Source organism: Uranotaenia lowii, chromosome 2 (genome assembly GCF_029784155.1).
Source record: "Uranotaenia lowii strain MFRU-FL chromosome 2, ASM2978415v1, whole genome shotgun sequence".
Classification (NCBI taxonomy): domain Eukaryota; kingdom Metazoa; phylum Arthropoda; class Insecta; order Diptera; family Culicidae; genus Uranotaenia; species Uranotaenia lowii.
The window spans coordinates 297793840-297814532 of NC_073692.1; the positions used below are offsets into that span (position 1 = coordinate 297793840).

Genomic DNA, 20693 nt, shown 5'->3' on the forward strand with positions numbered 1-20693 from the left:
GGTGAAAACTTTTACCTCGCCAGTTCAGCTGCTTCCTCGAAGCTACCTGCTGCTCTCCCGGTCGATGGATGCTGGTTGACGGGCTATGCAAGTAGCTACGACGGGTGGCTAGACCAATGTTTTGCTTGGCCGGTAACCACTTACCAATTGGGTAGCTACGTGGAATGTCCGCTGGAGATACCGTTGCAAGTATCGTTGCTCTGATGGAGGTGTTAGGCGAACACTGATGAAACAGCGTGACTGAAGTAGCCGACGGGCTTGATGCCGGCCACTAACGGCGCATGCGAATCCGGAACACCGTTCCAAATCTGGCTAGCGGTGTCGTTGGTGATTCCCGTAGAAATGTAGGAATCGCTTGTGGCCTGCAACCGACTCGGCGTCCGTCCTCTTGGTGGATGTTGGGTGGGTGTGCTTCGAACCTGTAGCTGATGAGCAGGAATATAAATTTCTCGGGTCAAGTTTCCTCTCAACCCAATGAGGTTCTCCACCTTAATCAAATGCACTTTATAGAACTGCATTCTATCTTGCCCTTTTGCCTCTACCTTGCGACTAGATAAAGAGAGGTCTCTTTAGATTGAGGTATCTAGTCTAAGAATCACACATCGAACTTCAAATTTACCTATCGATAAACTAGTTTATTAAATTAGTCCTGTCTCTTCCGATCTCTGGACGTAAGCAAATTGGGAGCTTCTGATGTCCTCTGAAGGAGCTGACCTAGCTTGACTTCGTAACCGGAACTACCCGATACGACCAAGTCTAATCGCTAAATCAAACAAATAAATCCTGATTCGCAAGCTTCGTCTTCCCCTTCGGAAACCAAATTCTAGAGGCCAATCTTTTTCTTTTCCAAAATAGGCGCACAAAGCCCCCCGAAAAAGGTCATTCACCTGGCGCAAAAAGGAATGTGGTTGGTGATCTAAAGGAGGACAGCATCTTAAACCACATGTTTTGAACCAGAAACATGTCTATCTATTTCTATGATGATTTCAGTGATTGTTCAATTGGGGTGGAGCCTCAACTGAAGCTCAAGATTTAATGTTCGTGTTGTTTATTATATTTTAATATGAAGATGATATTGGAAAACTTATGTTAATTAACTAAATGTATTTACAGGTATCTGATTGCATATGCTGAATTTCGTTAAAGCGTTCTTAAATGGCCCGAATAATTTACTTATTGGTTTTACCGGGATTCGACCAGACTGAACTGAACGCCATCAGCATTTTTTCGGGACATTTGAACTTTATGTGCAAATGTTTTCATCTAGGGTCGGAATCTTTGTAGTTTGTGAACCAGGATAGATAGTTTATAATTCAAGGAGTTCGTTTCAGTCAATCGTATTCGCTTTTCCGATCTAGAATATGAACTAAACAAGATTTCCAAGTTTGATGGGTCTAAATTTTATTATGGCGCTTAGTTCGGTCTGGTCGAAACCCGGCCATCTATTTGAATGATTATTGCTGAATATTATAAATGTCTCATGTACTCGTTACAGATTCTAGGATCAGCAGTTATCGATCGGCACACGACGGCCATAAAGGTGACGAACCTCGACGAACCTGGGGATAAGAGGTCGGGCTTCGAGTCGTTACGAGAGAGGTCAGGCATCAAGTCTTCAGGAGGAGAGGTTTGTGTGGTCAACACCAAGTCTTTACGATAAGAGGTCGGATCTCGAGTCGAGTCGTGCAGAGGGGAGGTATGTGTAGGAACTCGAGTCGTAAGAGGAGAGATCAGGCCTCGAGTCGTGAAGAGATTGACTGTAGATCAAACCGAGGAGCTAAACGACCTTGACCTGGCAGACGATATTGTTTTGCTAGCCCAAAGACAACTAACAAGACAAGTAGAGCAAACTCGACGACCTCACCGAAAGCTCCAAGGCAGCAGGTCTCAAAATCAATGTAAGAAAGACCAAGTCGATGGCAATCAACACAGTGAATCCTTCCGATTTCGTGGTAGCTGGGCAACAAGTTAAGAAGATGAGTGCTTCCAGTATCTTGGTCGTCAGATAACGCCTGATGGTGGTTTAAGAAAAACATCGAAACCCAGATGAGAAAAGGTCGATGTCACGCCAGATCTCTCTAAGAACAAAAATCCAAATCTTCAACTCAAACTTCAAATCCGTTTTGTTGTACGGGTGTGACACTTGGTGCACATATGCGCTGACGACGCGAAAACTGCAATTTTTTTTTAGAATCGCTGCCTGCGGAATATCATCTGCGCTTGGTAGCCTGGCAATTGGATCTAAAACGTGGAGGCTAGCTCTAAAACGTAGGGCGCTAGAAATCGGGATTCGGGAACGTAAGTGGAGATGGATTGGGCACACGCTGCGAAGAGATGAGAACGAGATTTGCAGAGAGGCGCTTGAATGGAATTCAGAATTCAGAGGGGCATCGAAAAAGAGGCAGACCTAGAAACTCGTGGCGGCGAAGCCTAGCCGCTGAAATCCGAACTGTTGGCGAGAATCTTGGCCGGGACCAAGTGAAGACGCTGGCTTCGGATCGTCAACAGTGGAGGTCTTTTACCACGGCCCTATGCGCCGGAGAATCGACGCGGGACCAGTAAGTAAGTAAGTGATGGAGTGTATCGATAATAAATTCAGCATTCGATCTATGGTGTTCGACATGTACGTTTACTGGAACCTATTTCTCACGTTCACTGTGGTATAATTGGCTAACGCGCCGTTGTACTGAAGCGGAAATTGCGGATTCTCTAGTCCTGCCGGTGAGCCGTTATATCTTTTTCGAGAAATTTGTGTTATTTACGGCTTATACTCTTTCTTTCTCAAATCATTAGATTTGATTATAATCAATCTTTAAAGATTATGGAATTTCATAGGCGGATAGAAAGTTAGAAGAAATGGAATATGAATGCTGTTCATCGCTTCAGCTCTTCACGTTATTATGCATCGCTGACATAACAGATCTCTCCTGTATGTACACTTCAATGAAGATGTAGTAATTCACTTTAGTTTCACACAAACCAATTTTTTTTTCACCACGTATCAACTACTATGAAGTGGTAAATACAGAAAGAGTTGAATCTACCACGACACATGCCAGATAAAACGATTTTAAGGCATTTCATTCAAATGATTTTTTCATACAATCAAAAAATGTTCGGATAAAATCGCTACGAACTTATCCCCGATCCCAATACAATATTTTAAATCAGAAATCAATCGATCAGATTTTAAACCAATTTAAATTATGAAACTTGTCGGACTTGTCCAAATAACATTTCTTTGAATTGAAGATTTTTGAAACGAAATATAAAGAATATAAAGTTAATTAAGAAAAATAGCAACGGGAAACTTACCTCAACCATCAGTGTGCCGGTGATGTTTTCGGTCTCGTACGGGCGCGGCTGCAGCTCCAATATCTGAGTCGAAGTCGGCCCGTTAGCCAGCTCGTCGATGCCAACCAGACCGAGGCCCAGGAATTTCTGGAATCCGCCGGGGGCTGACGGATGATGGTACAAAAAGGCAAAAAAAATGTTAACGATTAGAAGAAGACGCCTAGGGAGCTGCTGAAAGGCTTTCAAACAAAAATCATGCGAACATCATCGATATCTTACATTAAAAGAAAAGATAGATGAGGGTGAAACACAATGGGAAAAAGCAAATTTTTACTTTCGCAACTACTTGACACCATTCCATAGTTCCATTTTTTTACATATTCTTTTTTTTTCTGTTGAACAAACCCTGAAACGACTTATTAAATTCCTAAATTTGTGTCCAACACTGAAATAGAAGTTGAATCTGCTCAGAACAAAAAAAAGTTTTGATTGTCGATTTCATATATTAACTTCGTCCAAAAACGTTACGTTAGAAATTTTGTTTTCCGGATGGGTTTTGATTTGGAATTCTTACTCTGAATTGGGACACTGTTATTTTCTTAGTTGGTAGATATGTTTAGTAAAAATCATTATTCCTACGCAAAACATCTAAATGATCAACTTTATAAATTAAGCAAGAATGATGCAGAAACTCACACTTATTTTTTATTAGCGATTTATTAGGTTTTTCATGGGGTAACGACGGCGTGCCGGTCTGATGTACTGGTTCAGTTTTTTTCGGCGTTGTAGGGAATTCAGCAGCTGGTTCAACTCCGATCGTTTCATCAGTGGCGCCAGCATCAGTGGCAGTAACAATACAAGTTGTTTCAGGTGTAGCAATCCCGGGATCAGGGTCTGGATCCCCTGGGATATCATCTCTGACGCCATCATAGGCACTTACCGGTTGACAATTACCGTCATTATTAGTGGGTAATGACGATTCGGGGTTAGCAAGCTGGTCGTGGTTATTATCATGCAATTCAAGACTCTTATCGTTACTCTCAGCCAAATCATCTGACTTCGAGGAGCTCGCAGGCGAATTAGTAGTTACTGGCAAACATTCATCAGCGGTCACTTGTTTAGTAAATTGGATAGCTAACACAACACGATCACAATTATCATCAACAACAAGGTGCTCATCATTACCTAATGCTACGGAGTCATACACCTCGAACAAAAGTTCAGAAGAATGGTTCGACAAATCACTACGGGTGGGGTAAATAAGAATGGAACAGAAAAAAAAGTTCTAATCAGACGAAACGATCCGGAAGAAAAATTTTCGATTTGCTCCTAAAAACATCCACTAGCAATAATAACGACTAAAAGCCGGAAACCCAACCGGATACTTACAAAAGGAAGGTTTCGTCCCACAGCGGATTTGGTCCCATTTTGGCAGCGCTCTGATGCTTCTGGGCTGGCTCGTCCATCTCGATGACGCAGAACGGTTGTGAACACTGGAGGGTGAAAAAAAAGTATAAGATAGGGTTGCTTCGAGATCAAGAAATTTTCCAAACGTACCGCCAACAGCCCATCGGCGCGTACCACCTTGACTAGAAGTTTCTTTGGCGCTATTGATAAGCCCGCACTGAAGCCGTCGTCTTGATAGCCACGATAGTTGTCGAATTGCTGGATTGAGGACAGGAATTAAATTATAAGAAATAGGTATTATAAGAACGTATTTAAAAGCGAAATAACTAAGTAGATGAAAATTGAGAAAATTTTTCACGGTCGCCATGTGACAAACGAAGAAACAATTCACAAGTTTTAAATTTCAAATTCAGATTCAGATTTCAGATTTACGACTCTATATTAAGAATCCAGATTTCTGATTTGTTTATTCCAAATTCCGCTTTCGGATTTCCGGTTTCCGAATTGAAATTTCACATTCACGACTTCAGATTTCAGGTTCAGATCTCAGAATTCCGATTTTAGATTTCAGTTTCCCGAATTCAAATTTCAGATTTCAGATTCAGAATTCGAATTTCAGATTCAGATTTCAGATTCAGATTTCAGATTCAGATTTCAGATTCAGATTTCAGATTCAGATTTCAGATTCAGATTTCAGATTCAGATTTCAGATTCAGATTTCAGATTCAGATTTCAGATTCAGATTTCAGATTCAGATTTCAGATTCAGATTTCAGATTCAGATTTCAGATTCAGATTTCAGATTCAGATTTCAGATTCAGATTTCAGACTCAGATTGCAGATTCAGATTTCAGATTCAGATTTCAGATTCAGATTTCACATTCAGATTTCAGATTCAGATTTCAGATTTGGATTTCAGATTTCCGATTCAGATTTCAGATTTCAGATTTCAGATTTTAGATTTCAGATTCAGATTTCAGATTCAGATTCAGATTTCAGTTTCAGATTTCAGATTTCAGATTCAGATTTCAGATTCAGATTTCAGATTCAGATTTCAGATTCAGATTTCAGATTCAGATTTCAGATTCAGATTTCAGATTCAGATTTCAGATTCAGATTTCAGATTCAGATTTCAGATTCAGATTTCAGATTCAGATTTCAGATTCAGATTTCAGATTCAGATTTCAGATTCAGATTTCAGATTCAGATTTCAGATTCAGATTTCAGATTCAGATTTCAGATTCAGATTTCAGATTCAGATTTCAGATTCAGATTTCAGATTTCAGATTCAGATTTCAGATTCAGATTTCAGATTCAGATTTCAGATTCAGATTTCAGATTCAGATTTCAGATTCAGATTTCAGATTCAGATTTCAGATTCAGATTTCAGATTCAGATTTCAGATTCAGATTTCAGATTCAGATTTCAGATTCAGATTTCAGATTCAGATTTCAGATTCAGATTTCAGATTCAGATTTCAGATTCAGATTTCAGATTCAGATTTCAGATTCAGATTTCAGATTCAGATTTCAGATTCAGATTTCAGATTCAGATTTCAGATTCAGATTTCAGATTCAGATTTCAGATTCAGATTTCAGATTCAGATTTCAGATTCAGATTTCAGATTCAGATTTCAGATTCAGATTTCAGATTCAGATTTCAGATTCAGATTTCAGATTCAGATTTCAGATTCAGATTTCAGATTCAGATTTCAGATTCAGATTTCAGATTCAGATTTCAGATTCAGATTTCAGATTCAGATTTCAGATTCAGATTTCAGATTCAGATTTCAGATTCAGATTTCAGATTCAGATTTCAGATTCAGATTTCAGATTCAGATTTCAGATTCAGATTTCAGATTCAGATTTCAGATTCAGATTGCAGATTCAGATTTCAGATTCAGATTTCAGATTGAGATTTCAGATTTAGATTTCAGTTTCAGATTTCAGATTCAGATTTCAGATTTCAGATTCAGATTTCAGATTTCAGATTTCAGATTTCAGATTTCAGATTTCAGATTCAGATTTCAGATTCAGATTTCAGATTCAGATTTCAGATTCAGATTTCAGATTCAGATTTCAGATTCAGATTTCAGATTCAGATTTCAGATTCAGATTTCAGATTCAGATTTCAGATTCAGATTTCAGATTCAGATTTCAGATTCAGATTTCAGATTCAGATTTCAGATTCAGATTTCAGATTCAGATTTCAGATTCAGATTTCAGATTCAGATTTCAGATTCAGATTTCAGATTCAGATTTCAGATTCAGATTTCAGATTCAGATTTCAGATTCAGATTTCAGATTCAGATTTCAGATTCAGATTTCAGATTCAGATTTCAGATTCAGATTTCAGATTCAGATTTCAGATTCAGATTTCAGATTCAGATTTCAGATTCAGATTTCAGATTTAGATTTCAGATTCAAACTTCAATTCAGATTTCAGATTCAGATTTCAGATTTTTCAGAATTTCAGAATTCACATACTCTCTGGAGCCACCATATTTGAAAAAGAAAGTCTTTCGTGCGGCTAAATTGCTCTCGCAGTGGGAGTTCAAACTTACCCCGTAGCCAGAGTAGTCCAAGGGCATCATCATTTCCTCCGGTTCCTCGCCCATCAGTCTCGGGCAGGTCGAGTAAATGGAGAAATCGATCGGATACACCACGTCCCGGATGGACGAGGTGAGCAGCTCGATAATCAGGTCGCTCTGCTTCTTCTCGTCCTGTGCGTTGGCCGTCTTGAGCGGGCCGATGCTGTTCAGGTGGATTTTAATCTAGATTCGGAGGAGAAATTGGCTGTTGATGCTGGTTTAACAAACAAATCACAAACGCCTTACATCGGGGAATCCTTCCACCTTCATCTCTCCCTTGAGTGCGAAAAAGTTGATGATCAAACTCATGCGGGACTTCAACCGGGACACGGTGGCTTTGTAGTGCGAGATTTCCGTCTTCTGGTTGGTCGACTTGAATGCTTTGATCTGCAGAACTGGCGAGGAGGCCTCGATGTCGAACATCAGCTCCACTTCGTTCTGCTGATCGGTCGGTTCGCAAAGGATGCTGGACAGGTTCGGGGGCACACTTTCCGGCAGTACCCGGACGACTTCCACTATCATTTCGTGCTGCGATAAAAGATTGCATGTTGTTATTTGGAATCGTTTCAGTGGAACTTCAAAGGAGTCTTACCTGTTCGACATAAGACATTAGGGCAGCATTCACCGTGCCAACCCAATCCTGAAGCAGCTTGTTGACGACCACCAGATCAGAATAAAGCCAACGGAACAAATGGACGGCCCACTGGCAGGCTTGCATATCGGATCCGTTGATATTGGACGGGGCAACGACCGGGCGCTTCTTCTGGGACAACTCGGGACCGGGACTCTTCCTGGAGATTCGTTTGCGAGCAATAGTAGATCCACCGCCGATTCCACCTGCCCCTCCCCGGGGACCCCCGGCAAACGATGACGCTGCTGCACCTCCACCAATGCCACCACCCACTCGAGCACTCCCGCCATTTTTAACCGACGCCAAGAGGAGGTCCTAGAAGGGTCGAAACGGATTGAAGAATTAAGATTATGGAAAGAAATCGCACTGAAATTTCTTTAAATTTTTTCTGAATTTTTAATACTAAAAATGTGTGCTAACTTATTTTACGTTATGTTAATGAAGATATCAAGCAATTTGTTAAAGCTTAATAGCCCTAATGTCAAATTCGTTAATGCAGGAAGAAAATCTCGTTGACTCTTAAGAGCCTTTTGAATTACCAGAAATCGAATAAAAATGCAGTTACCTATTTCAATACTTCGTAGAAGCATTATTGCTTACTTTTACATACTACTACTCTTGTTTTGCTCAGTACAGTATAACCCATAAAAATTGCGAAAATTTTCTGTAGTCTGTTCTGGGTTGTTGTTGACTATTTTTGAAGATTTTTTGTGAACATATTCGCTCTAACCTTCATCTGTCAGTTGACGTAAACAATGCTGTAGTAAACTATACGCCATGACGGCAAAAGGTACAGAAAGGAGATAGTGACCAATTTGCTCCTCGCGAAAAAATCTCCCAAGCAAATTGCAGCAGCTGTAGTATGTCATCAAGCGAATATTTTCCGTGTGGAGCGTTCTATCCTTGATGGGCCATGTCCACAGAAGCCGCTCAAAGCGATTTCTGTCTTAGTTGAAAAAAAAAAGCAGCTGATCGTCGTGTTCCCAGACGAGAATTTTGTTTTTATTGATCCGGTGTCCAATTCATGTACGGATCGGTACATTGTAGGCCGCATTGAGGACACTGATCGCTCGGTAGTTCTCACAGTCCAATTTGTCACCCGTCTTGTAGATGGGGCCTATTAACCATTCCTTCCACTCCTTCGGTAGCTATTATGTGTCCCAGATCCAGACCATCAACCGGTGTAGGCAATCGGCCTACTTGTCCGGGCCCATTTTGATAAGTTCAGCTGCGATGCCGGCCTTCCCAGCCGATTTGTTGCTATTTAGCTGACGAATGGCTTCCTTAACTTCATTCATCGTTGGGAGTGGTTTCTCTTCGTCGTTGGCTACGCCGACGATGTAACTTTCCCTCATCGTCTTGGTCTCTTGCATGTGCGCCGTTCAGGTGTACATCGAAGTGCTGCGTATCACCTCGCGATTATGAGTTTCTGATAGAACTTTCGTGTTTCTTGGGATCAAAGCAGCTGCCTCAGCTCCACGAGCTTCTCCTCCACCAGGCGGCGCTTTTTCTCCTGAAAAATTTGGACTCACTGCCTCTTCTACTGTCAGTGATTTTCCATATTCCGACGGGTGCCTGTTTACACTACTGCCGCCCGCGCGTCGTTTTCTGCGGTCTCCTCCACTCCTCGTCGATCCAGTCGTTCCGTCAAGTTCGTTCGACATGCCCGATGACGTTTTCTACAGCGCTGTTGATGGCTGTCTTGATGGTATCCCAACAGTCCTCGAGTGGGGCTTTGTCCAGCTTGCCCTCTACCGGCAGCGCTGCTTCGAGCGATTGCGCGTAGTCTGCTGCTTCAGGTTGCTTCAGTCGTGCGACATTTAACCGAGTCGGCCGTCGGTTTCGTATGTTGTTCACTACGGAGAGTTTTGGGGGCAACTTCACCATCACTAGATAGTGGTCTGATTCGATGTAGGCGCCTCGAAAGGATCTGACGTCGATGATGTCCGGGAGATGCCGACTGTCTATCAAAACGTGGTCGATCTGTGATTGCGTTTTTTTTTATCAGTTGATCACCTAGGTAAATCCTTTTCACGGCCAAGGCACGGCCACCGCGTCTTCCGTGACTTATGATACTATGTACCCCTACGCCATAAAGTCCACCTGGGGCCTCTGGTCATAATTCCCATCCGGACCTGCATCGAAGGCTGTACCCGAGATGGAAGACCAAGTCCGCGCTTTTGCGCTCACCGGCTTACTCAATTCAAGTCAAAACTCCAGCATATATACCCTACCTCTTGTTACGATTCAAGACTAAGGACCTCTCCTTTACTCCGGTCCGGCCTTTACTCGTAACTCGAGGCTCGCTTGGTTTGCACGACTATCATGCGCTCCGCCTTTGTTCGAGACCACTGCAAAATACCAATGACCTCTCCTCTAACGACTCGAGATCTTGGCTCCGCTTGGTTTGGCTCGAGGCCCTCTCCTCTTTGCCCGTCCGTGTGCTGGTCGAGAGTAGCTTATCCTGGACACGCGCCTGTCACAGCACACGTCCGGGGCTTTACGAAACTACTCGGATGATTCGTGGCGAAGACGTCTTCCTACACCGACTCGAGTGACTCACCCGCCGACGACGTGAAGTCACTCTACCCGAGATTATTTCGCGACGTAAATACTCTTCCCCCTACGAGTTCGACTGCGAAGAAGGTCAAGTCTTATCCCCGCAGCTTCGGTCGTAGGGAGCGTGTTCAACACAGATACTCCGCGGCGGTGGAGGTATCCTACACAACGTTCGCAACGTACCTATCAGCTCGGCAGACGCAGAAGGTAGAATCTTATCTTTGTATGCTTTACTGCTAGGATCAGGCGCAAACTACTCGAATGCCCCCCGTCGAGAGGGCATTCTACTCCGACCGTGGTCCGGTCTTCCTCCTTCCTTTTGGCTAGCAACTTTGGGGCTGGCAACCCTAGGCTTCGACTAGCGTTCGCTCGGATACATCGCGACGGTAACGGTGGAGGTATCCTACACACACACGCGCGGCGTACCAGGCAGCTCGGCATACGTAGTCTTATCTTTGTATGTTTTAGTGCCAGGATCGAACGCACACTACTCAGATGCTCGCTGTCGAAGGAGTCACCCTACACCGGTCGCGGACTGGTGCTGGTTCCAACTCCTCTGCAGTGCAGTCATTATCCGGGTGAACCTATTATTGGCCAAGTACTGGCATCCTCACATATCCTCCCAACGATGTTGTCGGTTGTCGTGTCTGGTCTGCAGGTGGCAAGCATGTTAGCGCGTACCCCTTCGAAACTTGGACAGTTGAACACTACGTGCTCTGGTGTCTGCCAGCTGAACATCGAGGCCTCTCTGGCATGTTTCCGCCCATCGGGCATCTGCCTGTGCTCGTAGCAGAAGATATCTTCCGCTAGCAAGACCGAGATAGGCATAACTGCCACCACAACATCAGCTGCTACCGAGGACACCATTCGGTATGCGCTGATTACTCGCAGGTTCATCAGCCGATGCACACTGCAGAGCTTTTGCAGATTTGCTTCCAGCTTTCTTCCAGGCTGCCGCTCCGTACCGCTAAATAGACGAGATCACACTCACCAGGACCCTCCTTTTGCTGCAGCGGATCGCCGGATCGATTTATTCGACATGGCCCGTGAGAGGGCTGCTGTCGCTCTTTTACAGGTGTAGTCGACGTAGGCCATAAAGCTCAGCCGGTCGTCGGTCATCACCCCCAGGTACTAGATCACACGCTTGGATTCGATTGCGCTGCTGCAATTGTCCCTGATTGTACTGAAATCAGGTTGGTGATCAGCACCATCTCGGTCTGTGGCGAGTAGCTGGACCCCTCCGGTTGATGGGCCCGATGCTAGAAGAACCACGTCGTCTGCGAATCCCACAAATCTCACTCCCGTAGGGAGAAGCAGTCTCAGCAGATCGTCGTAAACGATGTTTCACAATACCGGGTCAAGTATCGATCCTTGTGGAACCCCTGCCGAGACACTCACTGTTTCCAATCCCTCACTGGTCGTATACTGTAGCTGGCGGTTACGAAAGTAATACTCCACCATCCTACAGATATATGCCGGAATCCTCATACGAATGAGCGACGACGTAATCGCTGCCGCACTGACGCTGAAGGCGTTCTTCACGTCAAGGGTGACCACTGCGCAAAACCGGTCTCCTCTCCTTTTCTTAAGTCTGGCTTCGTATGCCCTTTCGATGACAAGTCGAATGGCATCCACCGTACTGCGGCCTTTCCGAAAACCAAACTGTTTATCGTGCTCTGGACCACCTTCTCTAGCACCTTTCCAGCAGTATCCAGGAGACATATCGGGCGAAAAGCTGATGGGTCACCTGTTGGTTTACCGGTTTTGACAGGAGTACCAATGGCTGCCACTTTCACACGACTGGGAAGACCCCCTTATCCACGTATTGTTGCAGTGATGACCGGAATATTTCGGGATGTTCCATGAGCGCGGCCTTCACTGCAACGTTAGGGATGCTATCCGGGATGTCATGTCGTTGGCGTCCTCGCAGAGTTGCCTGAAACGCGCCTTTTCGCTCGCCTTGATTGCCCTGCAGAGGGCAGACCTCGCAATTGCGTAGGGCACTCTTTGCACCGCTCTCGCTGACGAGGACCTCGCTCTCTGCATATGTCGCCTAGCCCGTAGGCAGCTAGTACGCAGGTCCGTGATTTCCGTCGTCCACCAGTAAACGGGTTGCCAAGTGTCTTTCAGCTTGGCCCTCCTCGTCATCGCAGCGTCACATGCGCGTGCGAGTACCTTCGTCAGTTTTTCCGCGGACAGGTTTTCCAAGTTCCGCTCCCATTTTAACACTTTGACGAAGACGTTCCGGTCGAATTGTGTTGTCTTCCAGAGGCGTGCTCCTGTTGTCGTATATCTTCTACCTGCCCGCGTACTTGTGCCCACACGATAACGAATCGCAAAGTGATCACTATCGGTGAACGCATTGCTTACCCTCCAGTCTCTCGTCCAGCCCAGACTACTGAAGGTGATGTCAATGATGGACTCGCTCCCATTCCTGTGGTAGGTCCTTGTATCGCCTACATTCCCCAGGTCTACGTTCCTGCCTTGCCAGGGCTTACAGCTCTGCGACGTAGTTCCACCTCCCCGTGGTGCAGAGTGGAAACGTGTCTGCAAGTCCGGCGTATTGCAGATGTACGGCCAAGAGAACTACACCAAACCCACTAGAGGCCGTCGACGGGTCTGCCAAACCCGCGCGGAAGAAGTGGTGCACCCGGGTACTTAGGTACCAGTACTTGGGTGTGAGCGTGATGGTCCAACACGCTTTCGGGGGGTCATGACCCTCCTATGCGGATGCGACCGGAGGGAGAGCGATCGCCAACTTGTTTTGCGCTTCGGTGGGTATAGACCCGACTCGCAAAATGAGTAGATGCGCAAAGTGGTGGCCAATGGTGGGCCGATCACTTAGGGACGTGTTTACACGTCAGTGTCCGAGAGGCACATTTTGCCGGAGATGTCAGGGTTCGACACGCGTTTCGGGAATTGATGCGCCTGAACCGCGAGTGTGACCTGATGAGGGCGTTCTATAGCTCGATCTGCGCTTCGGGTGGTCAAGCGCCCGACTTGAAGATCGGATAGTTGCGCTGAGTGGTGACTTAAGTCAACACTATTTGTGAGTTCGGAGGAGTCTGAGTCCTACACGCGGCTTAGGGGGCTTACCCCTCCTACCCGCGTGTTCGAACAGAGAAAGTGTCGTCGACAACTCGCTTTGTGTTTCTGGATCTTGGACTGGATTCACAAAGTTAGTAGTTGCGCTGTGTGGGGACCTCATTCACACGATGAGATGTTGGATCCTAACTCGTCAAAGGAGGGATTGAGCATCGAGTTGTGTTAGAATGAGGCATTGCTAGTAGAGGATTCGGAAACGAGTATTGCCTTGGAGCGCGCTAGCGCGAATTGACCTCCCACTATTGAAGTAAAGTGTGTCAAACAGTTCGAGGTGGGAACAAAGGTCAGTGGCCCCAGGTGGACTTTATGGCGTAGGGGGTACAGTGTTCCTTAGCATTGTATCATGAGTCGTCCAATTGCACCCATGGACCCAGAGTAGCAAAATGGGGGGACGCGGTAGCTCGCCGTGCCTTGGAATGCAATCCGTAAATTGGATTTACCACCTGGGTTAACAACAAATAAAAAAAAAGGGCTTACAGTAGATCCTGGCCTCTGGGGTTTATATGGTGACTACCCCATTCTACGGTGAAGTCCCCGCCTATTGCGTTTGGTACGGTGATCTCCAGGTGTAAGTACTTGTGTGGGAGGTGGTGCTGGAAAAAGGTACTACGTACGGCCATTCGTTTGGAGACGGCGAATTCTATTAATCTGAGGCCGTTTTCGTTGGTCAGCTGGTACGCACTCAACCATCCAATTGTCGGTTTGAATTCTTCCTCCTGGCCGATCTGAGCGTTAAAATCCCCGTTGACGATCTTGATATCTTATTTTGGGCAGCGGTCGTCTTCCGCTCCAGCTGCGCGTTGAATTCGTCTTTGTCGTAACCGGTATTTCCGAGGTGAGAGCTGTGCACGTTGATGATGCTGATGTTGAAGAACCGACCCTTGATTGTCAACCGGCACATTCGTGAGTTGATGGGTCACCACCCGGTCACGCGCTTTTGCATCTTTCCCATCACTAGAAAAGCTGTTCCAAGCTCGTGTGTGTTGCCGCAGCTCTGGTAGATGGCACGACCATCTTCGTAAGTTCCTAGCGTGGAGCCCTTCCCGCATACCCCCTGCAGCGCTACGATGTCGAATTTGCAGATTCGTTGAAGAGCACGTGGATGCTGCCCATGATGTTCAGAAATCGGCAGTTTCATGTTCCGAGTTCCCAATCACTAGACCCTTTTCGTCGCGTGGCTCTTTGCCGATGTCCAACTGATAGTTCTTGTTCATTCTCATTCGTTGTTGGTTTTTTTCTAAGTCATGGGCTCGCAAGGCCCGCAGCTAACCCCACTATCTCGTGGGAGCCGGTCGTGATGTTGCTGTTTTGGGTCCCGAACACCACCAGGACGTTGTTGCACTCCGCACGCCGCCCCTGACATGGTGAACAGACGCGTATGGAGCCCCCTATCTCAGTCTGCATGCGACCAAAGCATCCACCGGGGTTGGGTACCCGATCTCCGCTAAGGTTGCTCGCACCACAGCTAGCACCACGGGGAGATAGGAAGTCCCGAAGGTTCGGTGTATGGGGGTCTCGAGCAGACATGCGTAAACTCGCTTCTGAAAAAATTGTTCTTCTGATTTCTTCCGAGTTTAACGCGTGATATGCAGATTGATTTTATCTTTGCGCAGAAAACGAAGAGAACAGTACGTTAGTTTTGCTGATGTTTCCTTTGATTGCAGAAAACTCGACCGAATTTATCCGAAGCTCACTTACTGATGGTTTCCGAGCAGCGTAGCCAGATTTCAAACCGCTTAAGTCCGTAGGTTCGGCAAAAATCGAAAAATGTACTGATGCAAAATGAAGCTTGATGACTTTTTTATTTTTTTTTTGTCGTCAGGTAGAATTTTTGTTTATTCGCAGAATCCCGTTAATTTTTTCGATAATCCGTAGAAAATCCGTAGTAAATGCTGAATGTCCGTAGATTTTGAGCATCGATCCGTATCTCCGTAGAAATGCTCTAAATCCGTAGATCTGACAACGGTGTTTCCGAGTTGAACCTACCGATAGCATCATTGCAGTTAGAGTTTAACGAAATAGAATCGATCTGCAAATATTTTAAATTTTAACATGCCTGGTCTCGAGTTGCACATTGTCTACCGTTCGCCAGCCACCGAATCGGTACATTTCACCCCAAAGGCTAAGGATATTCCAGAGAATGTGAAATTCAAGTTTACTTCCAAAAATTCAACCGGAATCATGGTATTTAAAGTGGTTGTTGGGAACGCGTTTAAAATGCCTCCTGTTTTCATAACAGCTGAAGTAAAAGTTAATACTGAAGTCTACAGGGACAATTTGAAGAACCAGCTGCTTTTGGGTATTCGGGCAAACTTCGGTGCAAACGCGAGAACGTTGATTTCCAACAAGATGTAGCTCATGTTATGCCTTGAAACGCTTGGAACGGACCCAAACCTGGCTTTAGGAGCGTATGAAGTTATGGTCGAAAAATCTTTGGTCTCCTAGCAGCCCGGATTCGAACCCCCTCGAGTAGTTGCTATGGGTGTAAGTTCAAGCAAAGGTCTGTGGATCTTCTCACCCAACTGTCGATTATCTAACAGCTTCTATCACTGAGGGGTGCGCTCCAATGTCAGAGGCTAATATTGCGAAGGTATACTCTCGATTCAGATCTCGCCTGGAGTAAGTAGGATAACAGTTTAATTATACTTGGTTCTTTTGTTAATATGTAGAACCAATTCGGATAAAAAACATGCTAATTAAAACTAAATAGATTTAGGCAAACCATAATCAACAATATTTGAAACAGATTTTGTTCAGAGCATCCACTGGTGTGAACCGACCTCAACCATAAACAACATTCACGCTCGTTTTTATTTAACCATTTATGGTTATAGAATAACCATTTTATGGTTTTTGGTGACAAACTTTCAATATGGTTATTTTTTAAGAATTTTTCTATGAAGAAATTTAACCATTTTGGTAGTTCTCGCGTATTAACCACAAAACGGTTGAAAAACTTGGCATTTTTTCTTCGCCATTTTGAAAATTTGCGTGAGGAGCAAGCAAGGATATGGATTTGGAAAGACAAAAGAATCAATCTTTTAATGTGATTCGGGTGACCGTGGAGATAATCTAAAAGGTAATTATTTAGTCAACAAATTAGTCCAATAAAATCACAATCTCAAAATAAAATTAATTAAATTTGCAGCGCACCAATTGGATGGCTCAGGTTGTAACATTTTGAACATCAAAGTTCAGCTTTGATGAAGCACCGTATTCAAACGACGGAAAAAATTCATGCGAAACACACTCCAAAACGCACGGGCAAAACACCCGAGCGAAAACCTTGAGCGTCGACCAAAAACCATACAGCATCAGAATTGATAAAAGGGCAATGATTGCTGCGATCGAGTTTCATTCTGTTCTTGGGCCTTCTCCCGTGTGGTCGGTGAGTGCGACCGAAAGTTTTCGTGCGCTGCTGTTTGTGGAGTCGCTGTCGCTACGACCAATCTTGCTGTGCCATTGCTGTAGTGTTGGACTATTGGAAGCTGTTCGCTACCGCAGGTACGATGTTCTGCACGTGGCGTGGGAGGAGAGTGCGGGAGCGATCTGGGTGTCAACCCGTTCACCCGTTGGTAGACCGCCTAGCGCGGAAACGGCAATTTTCATTGCCACAAATTTGGATTAGAAAGAGGTCCAAATTTGAAACTTGATCGCTCTCGCCAGCCGGAGCAAGGATACCCGAAAGGGCCACGTAAGTTGTGAAACAACAAACATTCATAGTGCAGTGCAATGCTAAGTTAGCCGTGGTTTTCCCCAGGAAGCCAGTGGCCCTTTTTTGCGTCATTTTTGGAAGCGAATCGTTGGAATCCGGTTGAGCCGTCGGAAGCTGAGGCTGACCGTGAGATCTCACGCGGGTGTTTGTTTTTTTTTATGGCCAATCAGCAAAAATTGTAATACCTACCTATGTAAAGTTGTGAAAAATTAAAGGGTGTGAGATCAGAATTGAACGTGTGAATTATCTGGCACGGAACCACGACTTCCCGCTAGCCGCCGGGCAAACTAAACGCGGGTGTTGGCAAATTTTCAGAGGAAAATTTGGCGCTTAAGTCAACATCTTTTTAACCTCGTTCGGTTTTGATTTTCCTTGAATTTATGCCTCACCAAAACGTTACAAGGTACAGTCCGGAATCAGTTCCAGGGAAAAAATGGAAACGGCTAGCACGGGAGCACTTACATCAGGAATAAGCGCATCTATAGTGTTACAGAAACTGGCCATCTCGATCATTCCGTCGAATAACATCCGTAACATTTGGATGGAGCTGAGGCGAGGCGGGTCGGACTGCCCGAAAAGCTCCACCCACAGACCGTGCTGGAATTGCCGTCAACTTAAAGTTTGTGCCGCAGCTGCCTCAATAAGAACCTCCAGGAGCATTTGGCAATAATTTTGGCCACATCTGCCAGTGAAAACCAGACGAAAATGAACGAAAGCCTATATAAAAGCTCGCGTTGGAGGAGGTCATTATCAGCAGAAGGTCAGCATCAATCGGGATGCAAACGTTAGCCGCTGCTTGAGCGTCGGAACACAAAGTTCTACATTGCCGATTACCGAAAAGCCAAGCGTGAACAGTTCATCTGGTGCTAACCAAATATTGCCACGGTTCAGGAGCGGGACAGCAAGTACGGACTGTTCAAGGCGGAAAATAGGAGAAGAGACGGAAAAAGTTTTCGATTATAATTTGAATGTTCATATATTTTTATATCATGATTTTTAATCTTGAACATTTTTTTAACATTAGAAAGAGCCGTACGTACACTTTAACCACACATAAAAAATAAATAATTAAAATTCGTTTTTTTTTTAACTTATTTACAATTTTGAAAATTTCACGAATTTGCAAACTGCTTTCCGAATTACGGTTCAAAATTAACCGTTTTTCAGCTTCTCCGCAATTATTTCTTGCGGTTAAAAAGTAACCATATTTCCACTTCTCAAGAGAAGTCAAAAAATGACTTCTATAGAAGAAACCAAAAAATCACTTAACGCGGAAAGGTGTGAAAATGGTTACTTTTTAACGATAATTGGTTAAATAATTTCGAGCGTGTTTGGCTGCGATCACCAAGAAAAAAGAAAGCACAAAGCATATTTCAAGACAAAAAGACGTCACTGGACGTGTCAGTCAATTTTCCGGTTTGGCGACAAAAAGAGAAGACCAAAAGTCAGTCGTCATTGTTCGCCGCGTGCACATCAGAAAAGCACCAAAAACCGCTCTGCGAGGGCAAAGTGCAAGTTTATTTTACGGTTTCACGGAACCGAGTGCTGAAAGTTGTGCTGTTTAGTTTGTGTGGTCTAGTGCGTGTTGGCAAAAAACGAACGGAATAACTGCTTGTCCGATCATCGATAGCCGCAAATTTAGTCCCGTTATTCAGTCGGAAATTTTCAACCGCATGTTCGGCAATTCCGCGAAAAAGAGCATCACAGAACTGATCCCGAAGGTACTCGCCCGGAGGCTGTTGGGAAACACGGCCAGAATCAAGCAGAAGGGCAAAACACCATTCCACGGAACATCCGGCAAGCGAGGTAAAAGTTTTATTTTCATTATTATGAGAGAAACTAAGTTCTCTATCCCCTTCGACACAGCCAACGCACAAAGCCACAAGCCAACAGCAAACATAGCGCGAGGATTGCTTCCTTCGTGCAATTTTAGCAAAAAACACAACCTCCGGAAGTCAGGTAAAAAATCAGTAATTTCCAATTATTAAAAAGGAGACTGATCTTCTTTTTCCTGCTCCATCAGCACACACGCCAAGACACCGGCCAATGACGCATGACAAAAGAAAGCTACCGTTAGCAAAGCAAGGCAAAGAATAAGAAGACACATTTGCCAAAGAGCCCCTCATTGAAGGGTAAGCGCCAAACGAATTAAAGAAGAAAATGTTGGCTAGAAGCTAATGGCAAAAATGGCCATAGGGCTCTTCTTTTTTGTCTTTTTTCTTTTTGTCTTTTGCTTTCTCTAGCTTTATGTAGGACGAGCGACGGAGGACAACCGGAGACGAGGTCGGTTCGGACTGGGAGCCAATAAGGTGCAACGCATGATGACCTGCAGCATGTTTTAAGGAAGCTCCTGCCGAAAGAATATCGTCGAAAGATCGAGCACTAGAAGGACTACTCCCAGGCACTAGTCGCCGAGATTGCATCAATTCGGCGAAGCAAATCGTTGATATGAGGTCTGGGAGCAGCTACGCTGGGATGTCGACAATCGTGAGCCACACCGAGATGGAAGGAGGAAGCCAGTCAGCCTTTGGTGTCCTGATGACATCGTCCGCCTGTGAACGAGATTTTGTGCTGGTAGCCAACTCCACCAGCATGTCGGTGTCCTGCAGAACTGTATGCATGTAAGTTCCCAGTGTTGATATTAATATTGTTGCCCTCTCGCCCAAATATTATGTTTTTCATTGACTGCCCAAGAAGGCAAATTAACCCTCATTCGCATTAGATTTCATTACCCTAATCAGCACTAGGAGTGTCAATTTGACACCACAAGCTCAAATCGTTATAACTTTTGGCGTGTTCAACCGATTTAAACAAAACTTACATCAAAAGAAACCTTGTAATGACAGTAAAATATGTTTAGAACATTATATACAGCTAAAGTTACAAGTTTTCTCGTTATTCAGCATGAAAAAAAAAATCCGAAAAAACATGCCTCACGAAAACTGCTGTAGTTCATATATTATACGTCCAAAAAAATATTTGTCTTATGCATATGAAAGCTGAAGTTAATGCCTACATCATGAAGACAAGAATTTTTTTTAAATTTTGTTTTAATGAAATGGTCACAAAAAGTTCAAAAAAGTGGTCTAAAAAACCTACTTTTCATTCGATTGCTAGTAAATACTGTTTGAGTGATGGTAGAGTTTAAGAAAAAATATGACCACAAACTTTATTAAAATTCTAACATTTTGCTGTCTTTAAATTTTTGATGCAACAAGAATTGATGATAATGATGCGTGTCGTACGTTTCTTGGTTGGAAATTTTCTATTGACAGTAGTTCTCGTTTGCTTGTCACGACACGCATCATTATTTCGTCTGTCGGCTTCGCTCTCTGACCAAATCACTACCCACCGTACCTACTCGGAGAGCAAACAAACACGTTTTGCTGGACC

General features: G+C 44.4%; 1 protein-coding gene and 1 long non-coding RNA gene across 6 annotated transcripts in view; one reads left to right on the forward strand and one right to left on the reverse strand.

Annotated features, from left to right (window-relative positions):
• LOC129744537 (uncharacterized) overlaps positions 1 to 20693 on the reverse strand; it is an 80595-nt gene that overhangs the window by 21856 nt on the left and 38046 nt on the right. For all 5 annotated transcript variants that reach the window (XR_008736939.1, XR_008736937.1, XR_008736938.1 and 2 more), the window contains 7 exons: positions 7883 to 8236; positions 7537 to 7818; positions 7264 to 7473; positions 4852 to 4959; positions 4684 to 4787; positions 4480 to 4538; positions 3316 to 3458 (listed from right to left, as the gene is read on the reverse strand). Coding sequence is in view for 1 of the 5 variants with exons in the window: in XM_055737115.1 (XP_055593090.1) it covers positions 3316 to 3458; positions 4480 to 4538; positions 4684 to 4787; positions 4852 to 4959; positions 7264 to 7473; positions 7537 to 7818; positions 7883 to 8236 (1260 nt within the window). In the remaining 4 variants the exon portion in view is untranslated. The remainder of the gene's footprint in view (positions 1 to 3315; positions 3459 to 4479; positions 4539 to 4683; positions 4788 to 4851; positions 4960 to 7263; positions 7474 to 7536; positions 7819 to 7882; positions 8237 to 20693) is intronic.
• Positions 18757 to 19962, forward strand: LOC129744538 (uncharacterized). The gene is made up of 4 exons (XR_008736940.1): positions 18757 to 19106; positions 19167 to 19259; positions 19324 to 19432; positions 19497 to 19962. It is a non-coding gene; the product is annotated as an uncharacterized LOC129744538 (long non-coding RNA).